We start from the raw sequence: 14,016 nt of genomic DNA on the forward strand, positions 1-14,016 counted from the left end.
CATAATTCTCAAAAAAATAACTGAAAACTAATTTTATTTCATATTTGAAAAAGTAACAATATCTTAAATATATTTGTTTCATATTTTTTAATCTCATACCTATAATTTTACTACTTGTCCACTAATTTTAAATAAAATTATACTAACATCATCATAAATTAATCAAAAATTCAAAGACTTTATTATGAGAGAAATTATTTGTTTATGTAAAGGTAAGTATCTACAATCCTTTTTTCTTTTATGATTAATAATTGACAGTATAATTTATTTAATTATGGTATTATAGTAATTAATTGTATAATTTTCTTAATTCGTTTTCTTATAGAATTAGTAACTTAAAATTAGAATTAGTATTATATATATATATGAACTATCTTTTATATTTCTTAAATTGTTTAAATTTTTAATTTCTTATAATTTACAAATATGTAAAATAAAGTTTTTGTATAACACATGACAAAATCTTTAATTGTTAAAATTGACACGTGTTGCGATTACATGAGTTACTAACTTTGAAAATTGACACGTGTTGCGATCACATGAGTTACTAACTTTGAAAACCAAGTTTTATATGATAACATAGTATTGAATATGTTATCAAATCATTCACCGATTGAAAAACTTAAGGAAATTACATTAATTTCTGATTTTGATTATCTTATTTTCTTATATTATGTTAATATCTAATTTTAACACTTTTTTTCAGCATCACTAATTTTAACACATTAAACCGTTTTATACTTTAATCACTTTTCTGTATAAATTTCTTTTTACTATATGATTATAATAAATAATAATTGCAATTAAATTGGAAATATTTTCCTTATTAATTGCACATATTTTCCTATTAAAATTAGTAATTTAATATATAACTTTCCTATTAGAATTAATGATATAATAGATTACTTTTGATTTTATATAACTTTTAAAAATATTAATTCTAATCCTTTTATTTTTAGGATTTTTTAATATTCCTAATAATTATTAAATAAATTTTCTTTTCACACCTGTCAAAATATAATCGATATACTTGACACATGTCGCAACTATATGAATTACTAATTTTCAAAACTAAAGTTTATATAATAAAATTTCTATAGGCAACCCTTAAATCAATAATGATTTTTTAAAAATATTATATATGTTTAGTAATTTTTTTAAAAATTGAAAATTATTGATTATTAGAATTTGGATCCATTGAACAAATTAATTAGTATAACTAATAAACGAGTTTTTTCAGAAACTTAAAATAAATAGGGTTGAAAATACATGAGTGATTAATGAACACCCATATCCCACAGTGAAAAACTACATGAAAGTTGTTTATAATTACTTAAATATAATTTTTTTAAACTGGAAATCTATGGCGAATAAATAATTATAACCTCCCAACTAGGTTTTAGCCCGCGGTACACTGCGGGATGATTTTTTCTAATTTTAAAAAATAAATTTTAAGTTATATTCATGTGTTTTGCACAAGAAAAAGTTATATTTATGTGTTAATTTTGTTTGTTTTGTTTAATATAAAAAATTGTATAATTGTATTTGATTGTTAATTTTAAAATTTTACTCGTGGTATATTGCAAGATAATTTATTTTTCACATAATTGTAATTTAATTAACTTAATTAACTTCGTGTATTGTGCTAATTTTAATGTGTTTTAACATGGAATTAGTGAGATTTTAAATTTAAATTACTATTGACCAAAATTCATACCCGCCATGTGATATCGTCTTGTAATAATTTTTTTATCCATCTAGAACCGAGGAGTATCTTGTTTTTTTTGTTCACTTGCCGATCCAAATTGCTCCTGTAGTGCTTAAATTTGCTGTTTTTTGTACAATGCAAGTTTAAGACTTTTATTACTTTGACTTGTTCCAAGTATATGAATTCTCGTGGTCTTACAAATTTCCTTTATATTTTCTTAATTGCACAGATTTGATGGACTTGCTTTTTTCATGTTTTCATTTAATATCCTCCTAAAGATCTTGGGCGAGATACTATTCTGAAGTAAACTTTGTTACTTTCAAACCTTCTTGCATATTTGAAGTTATGATTCTTAAACCAGTTTTAAGTCTAGGTGATTAAATTGTTCTATCTTCTGTACATTAAGTCGCTCTTTTATTTAATCATTGAGGAGTGGTAGGGTGCAGTTCATCATATTTTGTATTATGCACATGATGGACCTTTCTCCAATATAAAGAAGCTAAGTATAGTGAACACAACTTATAAACATTCTGCAGGTTAGTTAATCCAAAAAAAGTTAACCTACGAATACCTCACGTTCTTATTTTCTTAGCTTCATGCTCAATGGTCTCTTCACCTCTTTGTTTTCTTCACTTTCAGGAATCAGGATGTAGTCAAGCTTTTCTATGAACGGTGGTTCGATTCTGTATTTCTTCAATCTCATTAGATCATAAATTCTCTTTACCAGAATTCAGGTGTGACAATCTGTCCCGCGGATCCCACTAACCTCCCGCTAGCTGTCCCAACTGAAATGACCTGATCTGTTTTTTTTTTTAATAGTAAATAATATTATTAATAATAGTAATAATAATAATGAGTAACTACAACTAGTGGTCCCAAACCCACTAGCCACCTAACCACAATCACAACCAACAACGGAATAACAAATATCAATATCCAATAAATATCCAATAATCATAACATAGGTAATATCCAAATACCAAACATCATGAAATATAAAACCGGCAACCTAGCAATGTTTCTAATGACCCAACTCTAGCAACCTAGCAATGTCAGACAACAACCAATCGAGTCCCTATAACATCCTCTTCTTCATTTCCTTGATTCCACGATCACACTTTGCCTTTACCTGCACCACAAACACAAATTGCCATGCATGAGTATTTAATAAACACTCTGTAAGGCAATCCTCCCATCTACTGGGTTATACACACAAGCAATAGAGACATCTCTAACCATCAACGAACAATCAACAATCAACAAATAACAAACCAGGACTCTGCATCGACCGACACCAACATGCATCGACCGACACCACATGGGGATGCATTGACCGACACAAGGGATGCATCGACCGATGCAAGTTATACATGCATCGACCGACACTCGCACTGGATCGACCGACGCATGCTCGACATAACACGAAAACCCTAAGGTTTTACGCGCCGTCCTCGCACTTGCATCGACCGACGCACAAAGTGCATCGACCGATGCAACATGCCGAGCATCGTGTTCCCCAAAGCTTCTCGACGGATCTATGTTCCTGCAACCACAAAACTCGATCCCAAGCCACAAGAAAGCTTCCTAACGTCCAAAATAACCATCTAACAAGCCTAACAACACATAAACAAGTAGATCAGAGAAGCTCTAGCTTAGATAAGCCATGGTCCTGCACTTACCTTTGCCAAGACGAATCTGAACCTTAAACCAACAAGAAAACACTTCCAGGAAGCTCCTACAACGATCCCAGCTACAGATCTCTACAGGAACAGCTTCCAATCTCCAGAAATCACCAAGAACACTCAAGAACACTTAGAGAACTTTTTTCTCTTTCTTTTTCTCTCAAAAGCGGCCAAAACCCGACTAATGAGACAAAACTCGTGTTAAGGGTTTTCCCTAACCCAAAACGCAGCGTTTAACTTAACTCGTCCGCAGAAAACTGAACCTGCATCGATCGATGCAATCCCCTAAACCGGATTTTGGTTCGCGGATGTTACACCAACGGACCATCTGTGGATCCCACTAGCCAACAGCTAGCTACCCCAACGGACCCCAAGCTGGCCTTGCAGGGCATCGATCATAATCACTCACCGTGGAATGGAACTACTCATCCAAATCCACCAGTAGATTATTGGTGCGCCAGACGTTCCTCGAACCCTGGTCTCCACCCTTTAACAACCTTCCCACAAGACAAACTGTCACCAATTAATCCGTTGGGGCAGCTAGCGATTGGCTAGTGGTGTCCACGGACGGTCCATTGGAGCAGCTAGCGAAGAGCTAGTGGAGTTCGCTGGACGGGTTATCACACCAGATATCCTTTAAAAGAGTGTTGGACGATCTATCATTCACAAAGTAAGATAAAAAAACAATCAAAGGTAATAAAAGAGGAAGCATCAAACCATTACAATCCCGCCTTTGCACTTGATTCCAACTCCTCTCTGTATGCCAAGAAAAAAAGAAGGATTCTATATAGCCAAAAATCTCAAACTTATATACCACTCGGTTTACCCACTCTCTTGATCCCAAATCCCAACTTGGTTGATCTTGGCACAAATCCTTATCTCGCTTTCACCATATCGTGAGAAAAATAAAAAAGTTTTTTCTAACTATAATCTGTTGCGATACCAACACAGTGCTTCAAGAAAAAAAAAAAAAAACTCACAAAATAACAGTGGATACACACACACATACGTCTATACCCTACAAATTGTTAGCACAAAAAATGACACATACATACATAATCCAAGTGTCTAGAGAAATCATCAGTAGGTAGTGTAGAGAAATGAATCAAACTAACCTCAATCAAATTATAAATTGAGAAATCCCTTCACTTCACCGGCCAATAAAATTATACGCTAATTTGAGCAAACTTTAAAATTAGAAAATATAACAATTTGAAATAAATGTTAATATTCAATATTTATTGCATAAATAAATTATAGAAAACATAAGGCACTGTTTATTGAATATTCTCATAGATTTGATACAAATTATTGTTGGAATGAATACAACTTAGTCCGATTGTTTTGGAAAGTCGCGATTAGATGAAGTAATTGTTAACAAAATCTGAAAACCTTACGCTAATTTAATTAATCGCAAAAATTATAAATCTAATATATTTAATGATAATGGCACTGTTCGTAAATATGTTTCAATTCTAAGCCTACTTTGTCAAAACTGCTGTAAAAATGTTAATATAGATATATGATAGACATTATTACATAAAATAATAATTACTATTTTATAAATATTCTAAGTTTTAACAAACAGGAACAGGTATACCACAAGCTTCTAAAACTTGTTTAGAAGATGTCTTATATGGAACAACCAATGGATTTTTTAAGTAAAAACAAGAACATGATTGATTATCTTTTAATTTGGTGCAACACTCCGTCGACGGTGGGGATCCTCCTATAACTGCTGGTAGACATACTTTAAAATCTTGGATGTCGCATGCCGCCTCTGCTTTGGACAGAGACAGAGAGAACAGAACAAACACGATGAAAACTAATGCAGTTAACTTCATCTTCATTCCTTGTGCCCTTACTATCTCTTTCTATCTAATTCTAATAGATATATATATTTTTTGATTAGAAAATGTATGAATATTGATTATGAGTTTTGTTTAATTGGATGGTGAAGCTATATATATAGATGGAGTATTATTTTGCAATAGGAAAGTGTGTGTGTTTTAGGTAGCTAACATATTCTGTATTTTTAATAACATTTATTTTAGTGTAATTTCATCTCTCTAGGCCGATTTGCTATATATGCAAGATTTGAATTAAACAATGTTTGACTTTGATAGTTTGATTCCTAAAATCGGCCTATAGAGGTGACACATTATTGGAATCAAACTATCAAAGTTTGAATTAAAATTGAAAATATTTAATGCTTGACTAAACAATGTTTGACTAATCAATAGATCTTGAATAAAAATGTGTGACTAGTCAAATATATGATCTTGAAATGATAACTACTCACCCATGAGGCCATGAGGGGCAACAATAGGAAAGGTCCCCCTCTGTAAACTTAACAAAGTATACGCAAAGCACTTATGACAAGAACTGAATCATACGTATAATGCCAAGTTACTTAACATATCATGTGAAAGAAGATCAACGTTTAGTGTCACCAATCTCTTTAGTTTTCTGCACAAGACAGTGACCCACGTTTGTTTTACGTGTGTTAAGGCCATTTGTATTTATATAATACTCCTAAAAGATAAAACGGAGGAGGTCTAGATGACTAGATCATCTCTCTAGGCCGATTTGCTATATATGCAAGATTTGTTGTATGGGTGATTTTGTTCTCCACAGAAAAGCAGATACAAGTATAGTCATCATATAAAAGACTTTGTTGTATGCAAGATTTGTTGTGACTTCAATTATAAAGATTTTGTTTCGGGGTGTTGAAGACTTAAGTGATAGGTACAAGCCACAAGTGTATTGGGAATATTAGTACTGAAATTATTTTACAATTTGTAATTTTCATCCTCTCTTTTGTAATTTCTTTTTAAACATCCTCCAATTATTAATTTGGAAGTACGTTTGGTAAAGTAACCTTTTATTTGTAAGATGTACACAATTAAACCCTTCCCATTTGAATAAATATCAAAACTTAAGAAATTTGTAATATAAAAAGACATAACTTAAATAATTCTAAAAGAAATTAGTATCTATAATTTAAAATAAATTAAATTAAATTCTTGAGGATCATTTTAGATAGCGGGTCAGAGTTTACATAAATATAATTTATAGTTTTTTACGGGTTGGTCTACTAAAATACACAAAATATTTTAGTTTGATATCAAATGAGTTAACGATAGGTGTTAGGCCAATACTAACCAAACCAAACACAAAAAATAAAATTCATAAAAAATTATAGAATTTAAATATCAATCAAAACATATTTTTTAAAAAAAATCAACAAAAAAAATTTTCTTAATAATTATTAAAAATATTATCCTGCGGTACACCGTATTGATTAAAATAACATAATTTATTATAAAATAAATCTAATTATGGCATTTTACTTTTTTTTTTGAACAAAGACTTGATTTTATTCATTATAAAGCCAAGTACAGAGAAAAGAATTCAAAGATCCAAAGTTTTAAGATAAGGGCATTCCCCAATTCCAAACAAAGGTAGATAAAGATGATCGACATAAAGACCCAGAGAGCTTTGAGGCAAAGGCTATGAAGCGGTTTGACACATGTGAGATCAAGGATTGTCGAACAGTCTTCTATGAGTAGCTCAATGGAAGACAAAAATTGTCATTGTCACATGACAAAATGACGTTGGTAATGTATTTATGGCTATGAGTCTCGCCGGCTTGAAGTACAGCATAAGCCATACCATGGGAGATTATGGTTTTATAATCGGCTGGAGCATGTTTTGAAACACTAACTAAAGAAACTGGACCTTCCTTAGGGCGAGCTAAGGCTGCTAGGATCCAGATTGTAGAAGTGATGGCAGAAAGGTGGTGGATGAAGTAGGTAGCTAGAACTGTCGAGGGGTGGTTGTTGGTAGAGAAATCTCTAAGACCATAATCACAGCCTCAACAATTTGAATTCCGAACTAAAACGCCATGGGATTTCAGATACTTGGGAGCAGTAAAGTTCACCATTGAAACTAATAACAGGATACGCAAAAAGTAAGTGTAAAGCCGTAACATAACATGTGGATCCTCTCTGCCATGAAAATGGTGATCAAGAATTCCCCACACAGTTTTTAATCGGCAAGACACGGGCAAAGAATAAACAGACCTGAGCTTCATAAAAGAGGATGGTTGTTGGGTATTAGTACTTACCGATGTCAGGGATAAGCAATTGATGGCGCCAGGGGACTTCAAAAGCTTGGGGGCAGTAGAATTCACCAATGAAGCTAATAACATGATTCGCAAAAAATAAGTGTAAAGTTGTAACATACCAGGTGGATCCTCTCTGCCATGGATTTTGTGTTCAAGAATTCCACAAAAAGTTTGTAAACGGCAATACACGGACAAAGAATAAACCGTCCTGAGCTTCAGACAAGAAGATGGTTGTTGGGTATTGGTACTTAACGATGTCGGTAATAAGCAATTAATGGCGCTTTGGAGACAATAATACCAACATCGACATAACGGATTTGAGAACAAACGACCTTTCCTATTCAAAATTTTAAAAACAGGATTGAAAAACCAAGATGGGTGAAAGACCCCGGCCCTGGACATGCGATGGCCGGTGAGGTTGTCTCGTCCCTTACTCGCTACTTAGTCATATTTTATGGTCCATTCTTTAAACAAAGTTCATTCGCACATTCTGTGATTCAATACTTAGAGTCTATATGATATAAACTTAGAGTAAGGCAAACAATCAGGTATTGTATTAAATAATCAAAGGATTCGATACAACTTATGAGTTTGCATATAAGCTAGTACAAGCTGTATAATCGATCCTAACTACCCTTAAAACCACCACTCATCTTCCCGGCCATGAGTCTCGCGCCTAAACAGTTGCCTTTCCACGATCACTCTCCTTTCGTAGATGCAACTACCCCATCCCTCAGAACCCATAAGGTCGGTACTGTACCGTACCTCTGACACTCCAAACTTACTCGCTGAACTCTCGGCCTTAGAAATCTATCTCTTGATCTCTCTCTCGATCACACTCGAGATTTTACTGTGTTTTCTGATTTCCGCTGATGTGTTTGGAATGATGATGCGCCCTGTATAAATAGGGTCATGGCCGATGTCTAGACCCCAAAAGACACATGTCCGACAGAACCATTCGTTCGCTCCCGTTCGGTCGTGCACGTTTGGTCGTGCCTATTCGGTCATCGCGTCCCACCATCCTGACCACTCACCAGCGAATTTATTGACCAGGCTTTGTGTGACAAGTTATTACGAGAGGAGGCACACTTTTTCGCAGCGAATTTGTCGGACGCTTTTATTCCCTTGGCTGACCGGAATTCTTCTCCTTGGTGCCAGATTGATGGTTCTTGGAAAGTAACAGAAATCCATTCGGGTTTGGGATAGTGGTTTTGTAATGGTGAGGAGAAGACCTTAATGTTAGGAGCTAAGTGTCTTAGACGAAGTCCATCCCCACTTCATTCGGAACTCAAAGCACTGTTTGTGGGCTATGGAGTGTATTATCTCTGGGGGATTGTGTTGTTAGAGTTTTGAGACGGATTCTACGGAGCTACTAGCGATGGTGCAAACCCCTGAAGATTGACCGGCTTTATCAAACTTTTTGGATGATTTCACCTTGCTCAAGGAGTCTTTCCCTCTGTTTACCATCTTTAGAGTCTCACGTGCGTCTAATTTGAAGGTTGATTGTCTTGATAGATCTTCAAGATCTCTTCATTCTGAAATTTCTTTCGTAAACTCTTTTATTTCGGTTTGGGCAACCAATTTTGTAATTCTGTTTTAATTAACTAGAGATTAACCTGGGCTACGTCCGGTATATTTGACTACTGGGATTTTAAGTTGATTAAGTTGGTCTTAATTTTTTTTAGTTTCTTGACTATATATGGAACACAATCATGTGATCGATGCTCTATCTATCAGTTTAGTTAAACTTAGATGGTACTTATAATTGTTTGATTTTATCTATTATTTTTTTCATTGTAATTTATTTAATACTATATATATGTACTTTTATTATTAGTCTAGATAGTATTGTTCTCATCTATACATCTCTCTTATGGGATCGGAGTTTTGGCTGTGTTGACACATTAGAAGAAGAAGTAACGCAAGTTCTGGTGTTCATAAATAAAACCAAATCGTTAACCGTTAGAAGAGTAACTGGTAGATAACTGCAAATGTAAAGCACAACACAATAGTAGAATTTTCCAAACCCACATACACATAAAGACGACTCCCACCAAACAATGAAACAACACACAATTTAATCAACTAATCACTTAGTTCACAATTGTCAACAACCTTTTAATAATAGGTTCAGTTGGGAAACTTCTCCCGGCCAAGCTTAGTGATGCAAATAAAAAGATGAAACAACAAACAGAGGACCATTAGTTCTTTTATATTAATAGAGCACATGTGTTTCGTCGCATAAAAAAGAAAGAAAACATACATGACTTAGAGAATGGATGGTTAAAAATTTTACTACAACATAGGATGCTCTGCATACCTGGAGGCGCTTTAGGTATTCACCATTTCTAATAGAGGTAAATAGCATAACGTGTTCACCATATGTAACAAAGATAATTTGGAGTTTTCGACACTATAAATATAATTTCCAAGATTACAGAGTCGTTGAAACACGGATTATAGAAATCACCTTAATTTCACTTTCTCACCTGCAAATAATTATATGACTCCGTGTTAATATATGTTCACTCTTTCAGCCCTAACTTATATTATATTATTTTAATTGAGGTGTAAAAGTTTAGTGTTGTGTTTTAAACAATTTTTGACCTCTTTAAAGAAAAAAATAAGTGTATAGGCGTCTTATACTTTCTTAAATTCTTCAATTTTAATAGCATATTAAATTGATGTTAAGAAACACAAAGCCTTTAATCAATTGAGACAACCCTGTAAAGTTGTAACCTTGTGAGTTTCAAATTATAATTACAAATAACGAACCAAAAACTATATGGTCTCTTGAAGTGTAAGATTAAAGAAGAGAAGACATGTACCTTGAGTCAAAAGGATAAGAGAGGTGGATCAACTCTTGAAATTGCAAGAGTCATGGTCTCCATCAATTTTGATTTATCATAGACCATTGAAGAGTAGTTTTTCCTCCTGCCTTTACTACTCTATATATTGTTAGAAGTGGTATTTACAAATATATTAGTAACTTGGTAAAAAATTATGTGAAGTTGAATATCGAGGGACATAAAAACTTGATTGAAAGACAATCTAAGCAACCATGGAAACTGTCAAAGCAATTTCTACGGAAAAGCATGAACCTCTATAATACCAGAGAAAGCGATTTTGTAAAGATTTACCGTTGTTTACTCTATGACTATATCTCTCTCCTTCTCCTTGCTTAAACCCAAAAACGGATCCCGATGACACTGTTTTATTGAGACTGAAACTGGGTATGCCACCACATGAGATAAATGATCGAGGGGAGAGTAATCGTTATTGCAATGGAGAGCTGGTTGTTGAAAGACATTTAGAGAAGATGAATTTGTAACGAAAACCCTAGGGAAGAGTAAGAGGTCTAATCTTAATTATTAAGGGGAACTCGAATTATAGGAGCTTAAACGTTGTTGGCTTACGCTTAGGTCTGTGGTTGTTTTCAAATGATTTTAGAGACGCTGACATCGCAACTCGAGAGGAAATATTGAAAAGCTGAGGAGGACACAAAGACTCAAATTGTTCCTTTTATTAATAGTAATGTTTGGTTGGAAAAAAAAATTAATAGCAGTAAAAATCGTTTATTTAGCAAAAACATTGTAAGTAAAATAATTTGTGTGGTTAGCCGTTTCTCTAATGCTATTAATTAATAACTTAATAAAATAAATTAGATACGCACCCACAGTACACTAAAGGAACATGTTTGATTTTTTTGATTATTTTATTATTTAACAATTTAGTGTTTTAGTTTCTAATGATATATATATCGTTGTAAATATAAAATTTATTGTATACTAATATATAATGAATACGTATGCTAAACTAATAGCAATGATGTTTGAGTAGGTTAGTACTATTAGTACACCGCATATATATGTTTTCTATCATTTTGTATATGATATTTTGTTATTAGTTAGATATTAGTGTCTAGAGTAGTTGGTTTGTCGTTCGGTGTTGAAGCCAAGTTTGGGGTTTGTCGTTCGGTGCTTTCTACCCACTGTTTTTCAAACACTATAAACCTACAAAAGGATGCATTTAATCTAACACAAGCTTTTTGTTTGAATAAAATTTAAATTCATACCAAAAAAATAATCAAATAGGTAATTTAATGTTCTAATTCAAGTAAAACTAAACTATAAAATCCAATGTTCAATAGATTTAGCTATTATAATGTAAGAGAATAATTCATATATTGATCTTGTTTTTTTTTGTTTCTTTCTACAAAGTATATTCCTTACGTTGTAGTATCAAATAGGTAATCTAATATTCCAACTCAAGTAAAATTAAACTATAAATATCCAATAGAATTAGTATAATAATGTAAGAGAATCATTCATTAGTTGATCTTGTTTCTCTCATTTTTCTTTTTAGTATACAAAAAGATCCCGCAAAAGAAAAGGACCACTGTGAAAAGAACAGACAAAACTTTGTCCGAAAGAAAGGTAAGAAGAAATTTCCAACATCGCAATAATGGATCTAAGAAAATGCCACGAATGTCAATCTCCTCTAAAATATACAAAATTCTCATCGAAATGTTATGCGTGCTACGAAGATCACCATGACAACAAGCAAGGCTACAAGTGTGATTGCTGCTCGTTTTGTATCCACGAGGAATGCCTCATCGCTAACCTGCCTTCTCGTCATAAACACCCTCTCAAGGTCATAAATTGTGACTATTACAAAGAGTTATGTCGTCTTTGTGAAACCCAAAGGTATCCTCAGATACTTTATCACTGTTCACAGTGTTCTTTTAATATATGTATCCCTTGTGCGAGAACACCTCTGATCTTTGACCAAACAAAGGTGCATGACCATGCACTTCTCCAAGTAACTATAAAACTCCCCTTCACTTGTGATGCATGTGGGTTGAGTAGTACTGAATACCCGTCCATTTGTCTTCAATGTTGTTTCATAATCCATCGAGCATGCATCTTCTTACCACGGGTTATATACATCAACCGCCATGACCATCGTATCTCTCATGTCTATTCTCTTGCCAATGGGAAGTGGATTTGTGGGGTATGCTATGAACATGTTAATGGAGACTATGGAGCATATTCTTGCTCAGTTTGCTCTTACGTTGTTCATTCAATATGTGCAACAAATAAAAAAGTTTGGGATGGGAGAGAACTTGAAGGCGTACCCGACGAAGATGAAAAAGAAGAAAGCAAACCGTTTGAAGTGATTAATGAAGAGCTAATAAAACATTTTAGCCATGAACACCATCTTAAGGCTTCATTATCTTCCTCAAGACTCGAAGAACCAAGAGAACACTGCGATGCATGCACTCTTCCTTTTTATTCTGAATTGTGCTACAAATGTACACAATGTGATTTTATTCTGCATAATGAATGCGCTAATCTCCCTCTGAAGAAAAGACACGAGATAAGCACACAAAAACTTACGTTGTGTGCCAAAAGCCAGCATGGCGCAAACCCTAACAACCTGTTTTTTTGTGTTGCTTGTCTGCGTCATTGCACCGGTTTCTCATATTTTCCTGAAAAAGACCCCACGTTCCTCAGCATTGAAGGTTTTCAGCGTTTTTACACAGATTTCTCATATTTTACTGAAAACCCAACGTTCTTCAGCATTGATGTGCGATGTGCGTCAATTTCTGACGCATTTAAACATGAAAGTCATCCCCACTGGTTATTTTTATATTTTAATTTGTTTTACTCGACGTGTGAAGGTTGTAACTCGGATTGTCGTTTTTTTCTACGTTGCAAGCATACATATGATTGTGGTGGCTGCATTTTATGCTTCACATGCGCAACTTTACCCACATTTGTAAGACACAAGTACGATGATCACCCTCTCTCCTTATGCTATGGTGAGAATAATGTGAATGTGACATATTGTTGCGAGATATGCGAAGAGGAAGTATATTCAAAGATTTGGTTTTACAAATGCAATGAATGTGGCTCCACTCTTCATACTAAATGTGTATTTAAAGATCTAATACACTCAAGACCAGGATACAGTTTGGTGATGGCTAACAAGGGGTCATTTGATTTGCTTCCAAACAATCGTCTCTCTCGGCCGATTTGCTATTTATGCAAGATTCGTTGTATGGGTGATTTTGTTCTCAACAAAAAAGCAGATTCAAATATATTCATATGCTGTTCTTGTGGCTTTAGTTATGAATTTTTATTTGAAAATTAATTTATAGTTTGTAAATACATACTTTTATGTCTCTTGTAACTAATTTATAAACATAAAAANTCACATGCGCAACTTTACCCACATTTGTAAGACACAAGTACGATGATCATCCTCTCTCCTTATGCTATGGTGAGAATAATGTGAATGTGACATATTGTTGTGAGATATGCGAAGAGGAAGTATATTCAAAGATTTGGTTTTACAAATGCAATGAATGTGGCTCCACTCTTCATACTAAATGTGTATTTAAAGATCTAATACACTCAAGACCAGGATACAGTTTGGTGATGGCTAACAAGGGGTCATTTGATTTGCTTCCAAACAATCGTCTCTCTCGGCCG

At 33.7% G+C, this 14,016-nt stretch overlaps 2 protein-coding genes and 1 long non-coding RNA gene across 3 annotated transcripts; 1 reads left to right on the plus strand and 2 right to left on the minus strand.

Annotated features, from left to right (window-relative positions):
• On the minus strand, positions 4,968–5,298 carry LOC109127577 (probable non-specific lipid-transfer protein AKCS9). The gene has a single exon (XM_019232524.1). It carries the CDS (start codon positions 5,238–5,240, stop codon positions 4,968–4,970), a length of 273 nt encoding a protein of 90 aa, XP_019088069.1. The 5' UTR covers positions 5,241–5,298.
• LOC104724408 lies at positions 9,455–10,986 on the minus strand. The gene is made up of 3 exons (XR_757650.2): positions 10,660–10,986; positions 10,348–10,467; positions 9,455–10,008 (listed from the first exon to the last, which is right to left on the minus strand). It is a non-coding gene; the product is annotated as an uncharacterized LOC104724408 (long non-coding RNA).
• On the plus strand, positions 11,854–13,713 carry LOC109127576. The gene has a single exon (XM_019232523.1). The coding sequence runs from the start codon at positions 11,984–11,986 to the stop codon at positions 13,673–13,675; it is 1,692 nt and encodes a 563-aa protein (XP_019088068.1). The 5' UTR covers positions 11,854–11,983; the 3' UTR covers positions 13,676–13,713.

The sequence above is a fragment of the Camelina sativa genome, chromosome 11 (assembly GCF_000633955.1).
Source record: "Camelina sativa cultivar DH55 chromosome 11, Cs, whole genome shotgun sequence".
In the NCBI taxonomy this organism is placed as follows: domain Eukaryota; kingdom Viridiplantae; phylum Streptophyta; class Magnoliopsida; order Brassicales; family Brassicaceae; genus Camelina; species Camelina sativa.

Excerpts from the sequence above, each read along its gene's own strand:
- LOC109127576 (XM_019232523.1), top strand. The coding sequence starts at position 11,984 with ATGGATCTAAGAAAATGCCACGAATGTCAATCTCCTCTAAAATATACA.
- LOC109127577 (XM_019232524.1), bottom strand. The coding sequence starts at position 5,240 with ATGAAGATGAAGTTAACTGCATTAGTTTTCATCGTGTTTGTTCTGTTC.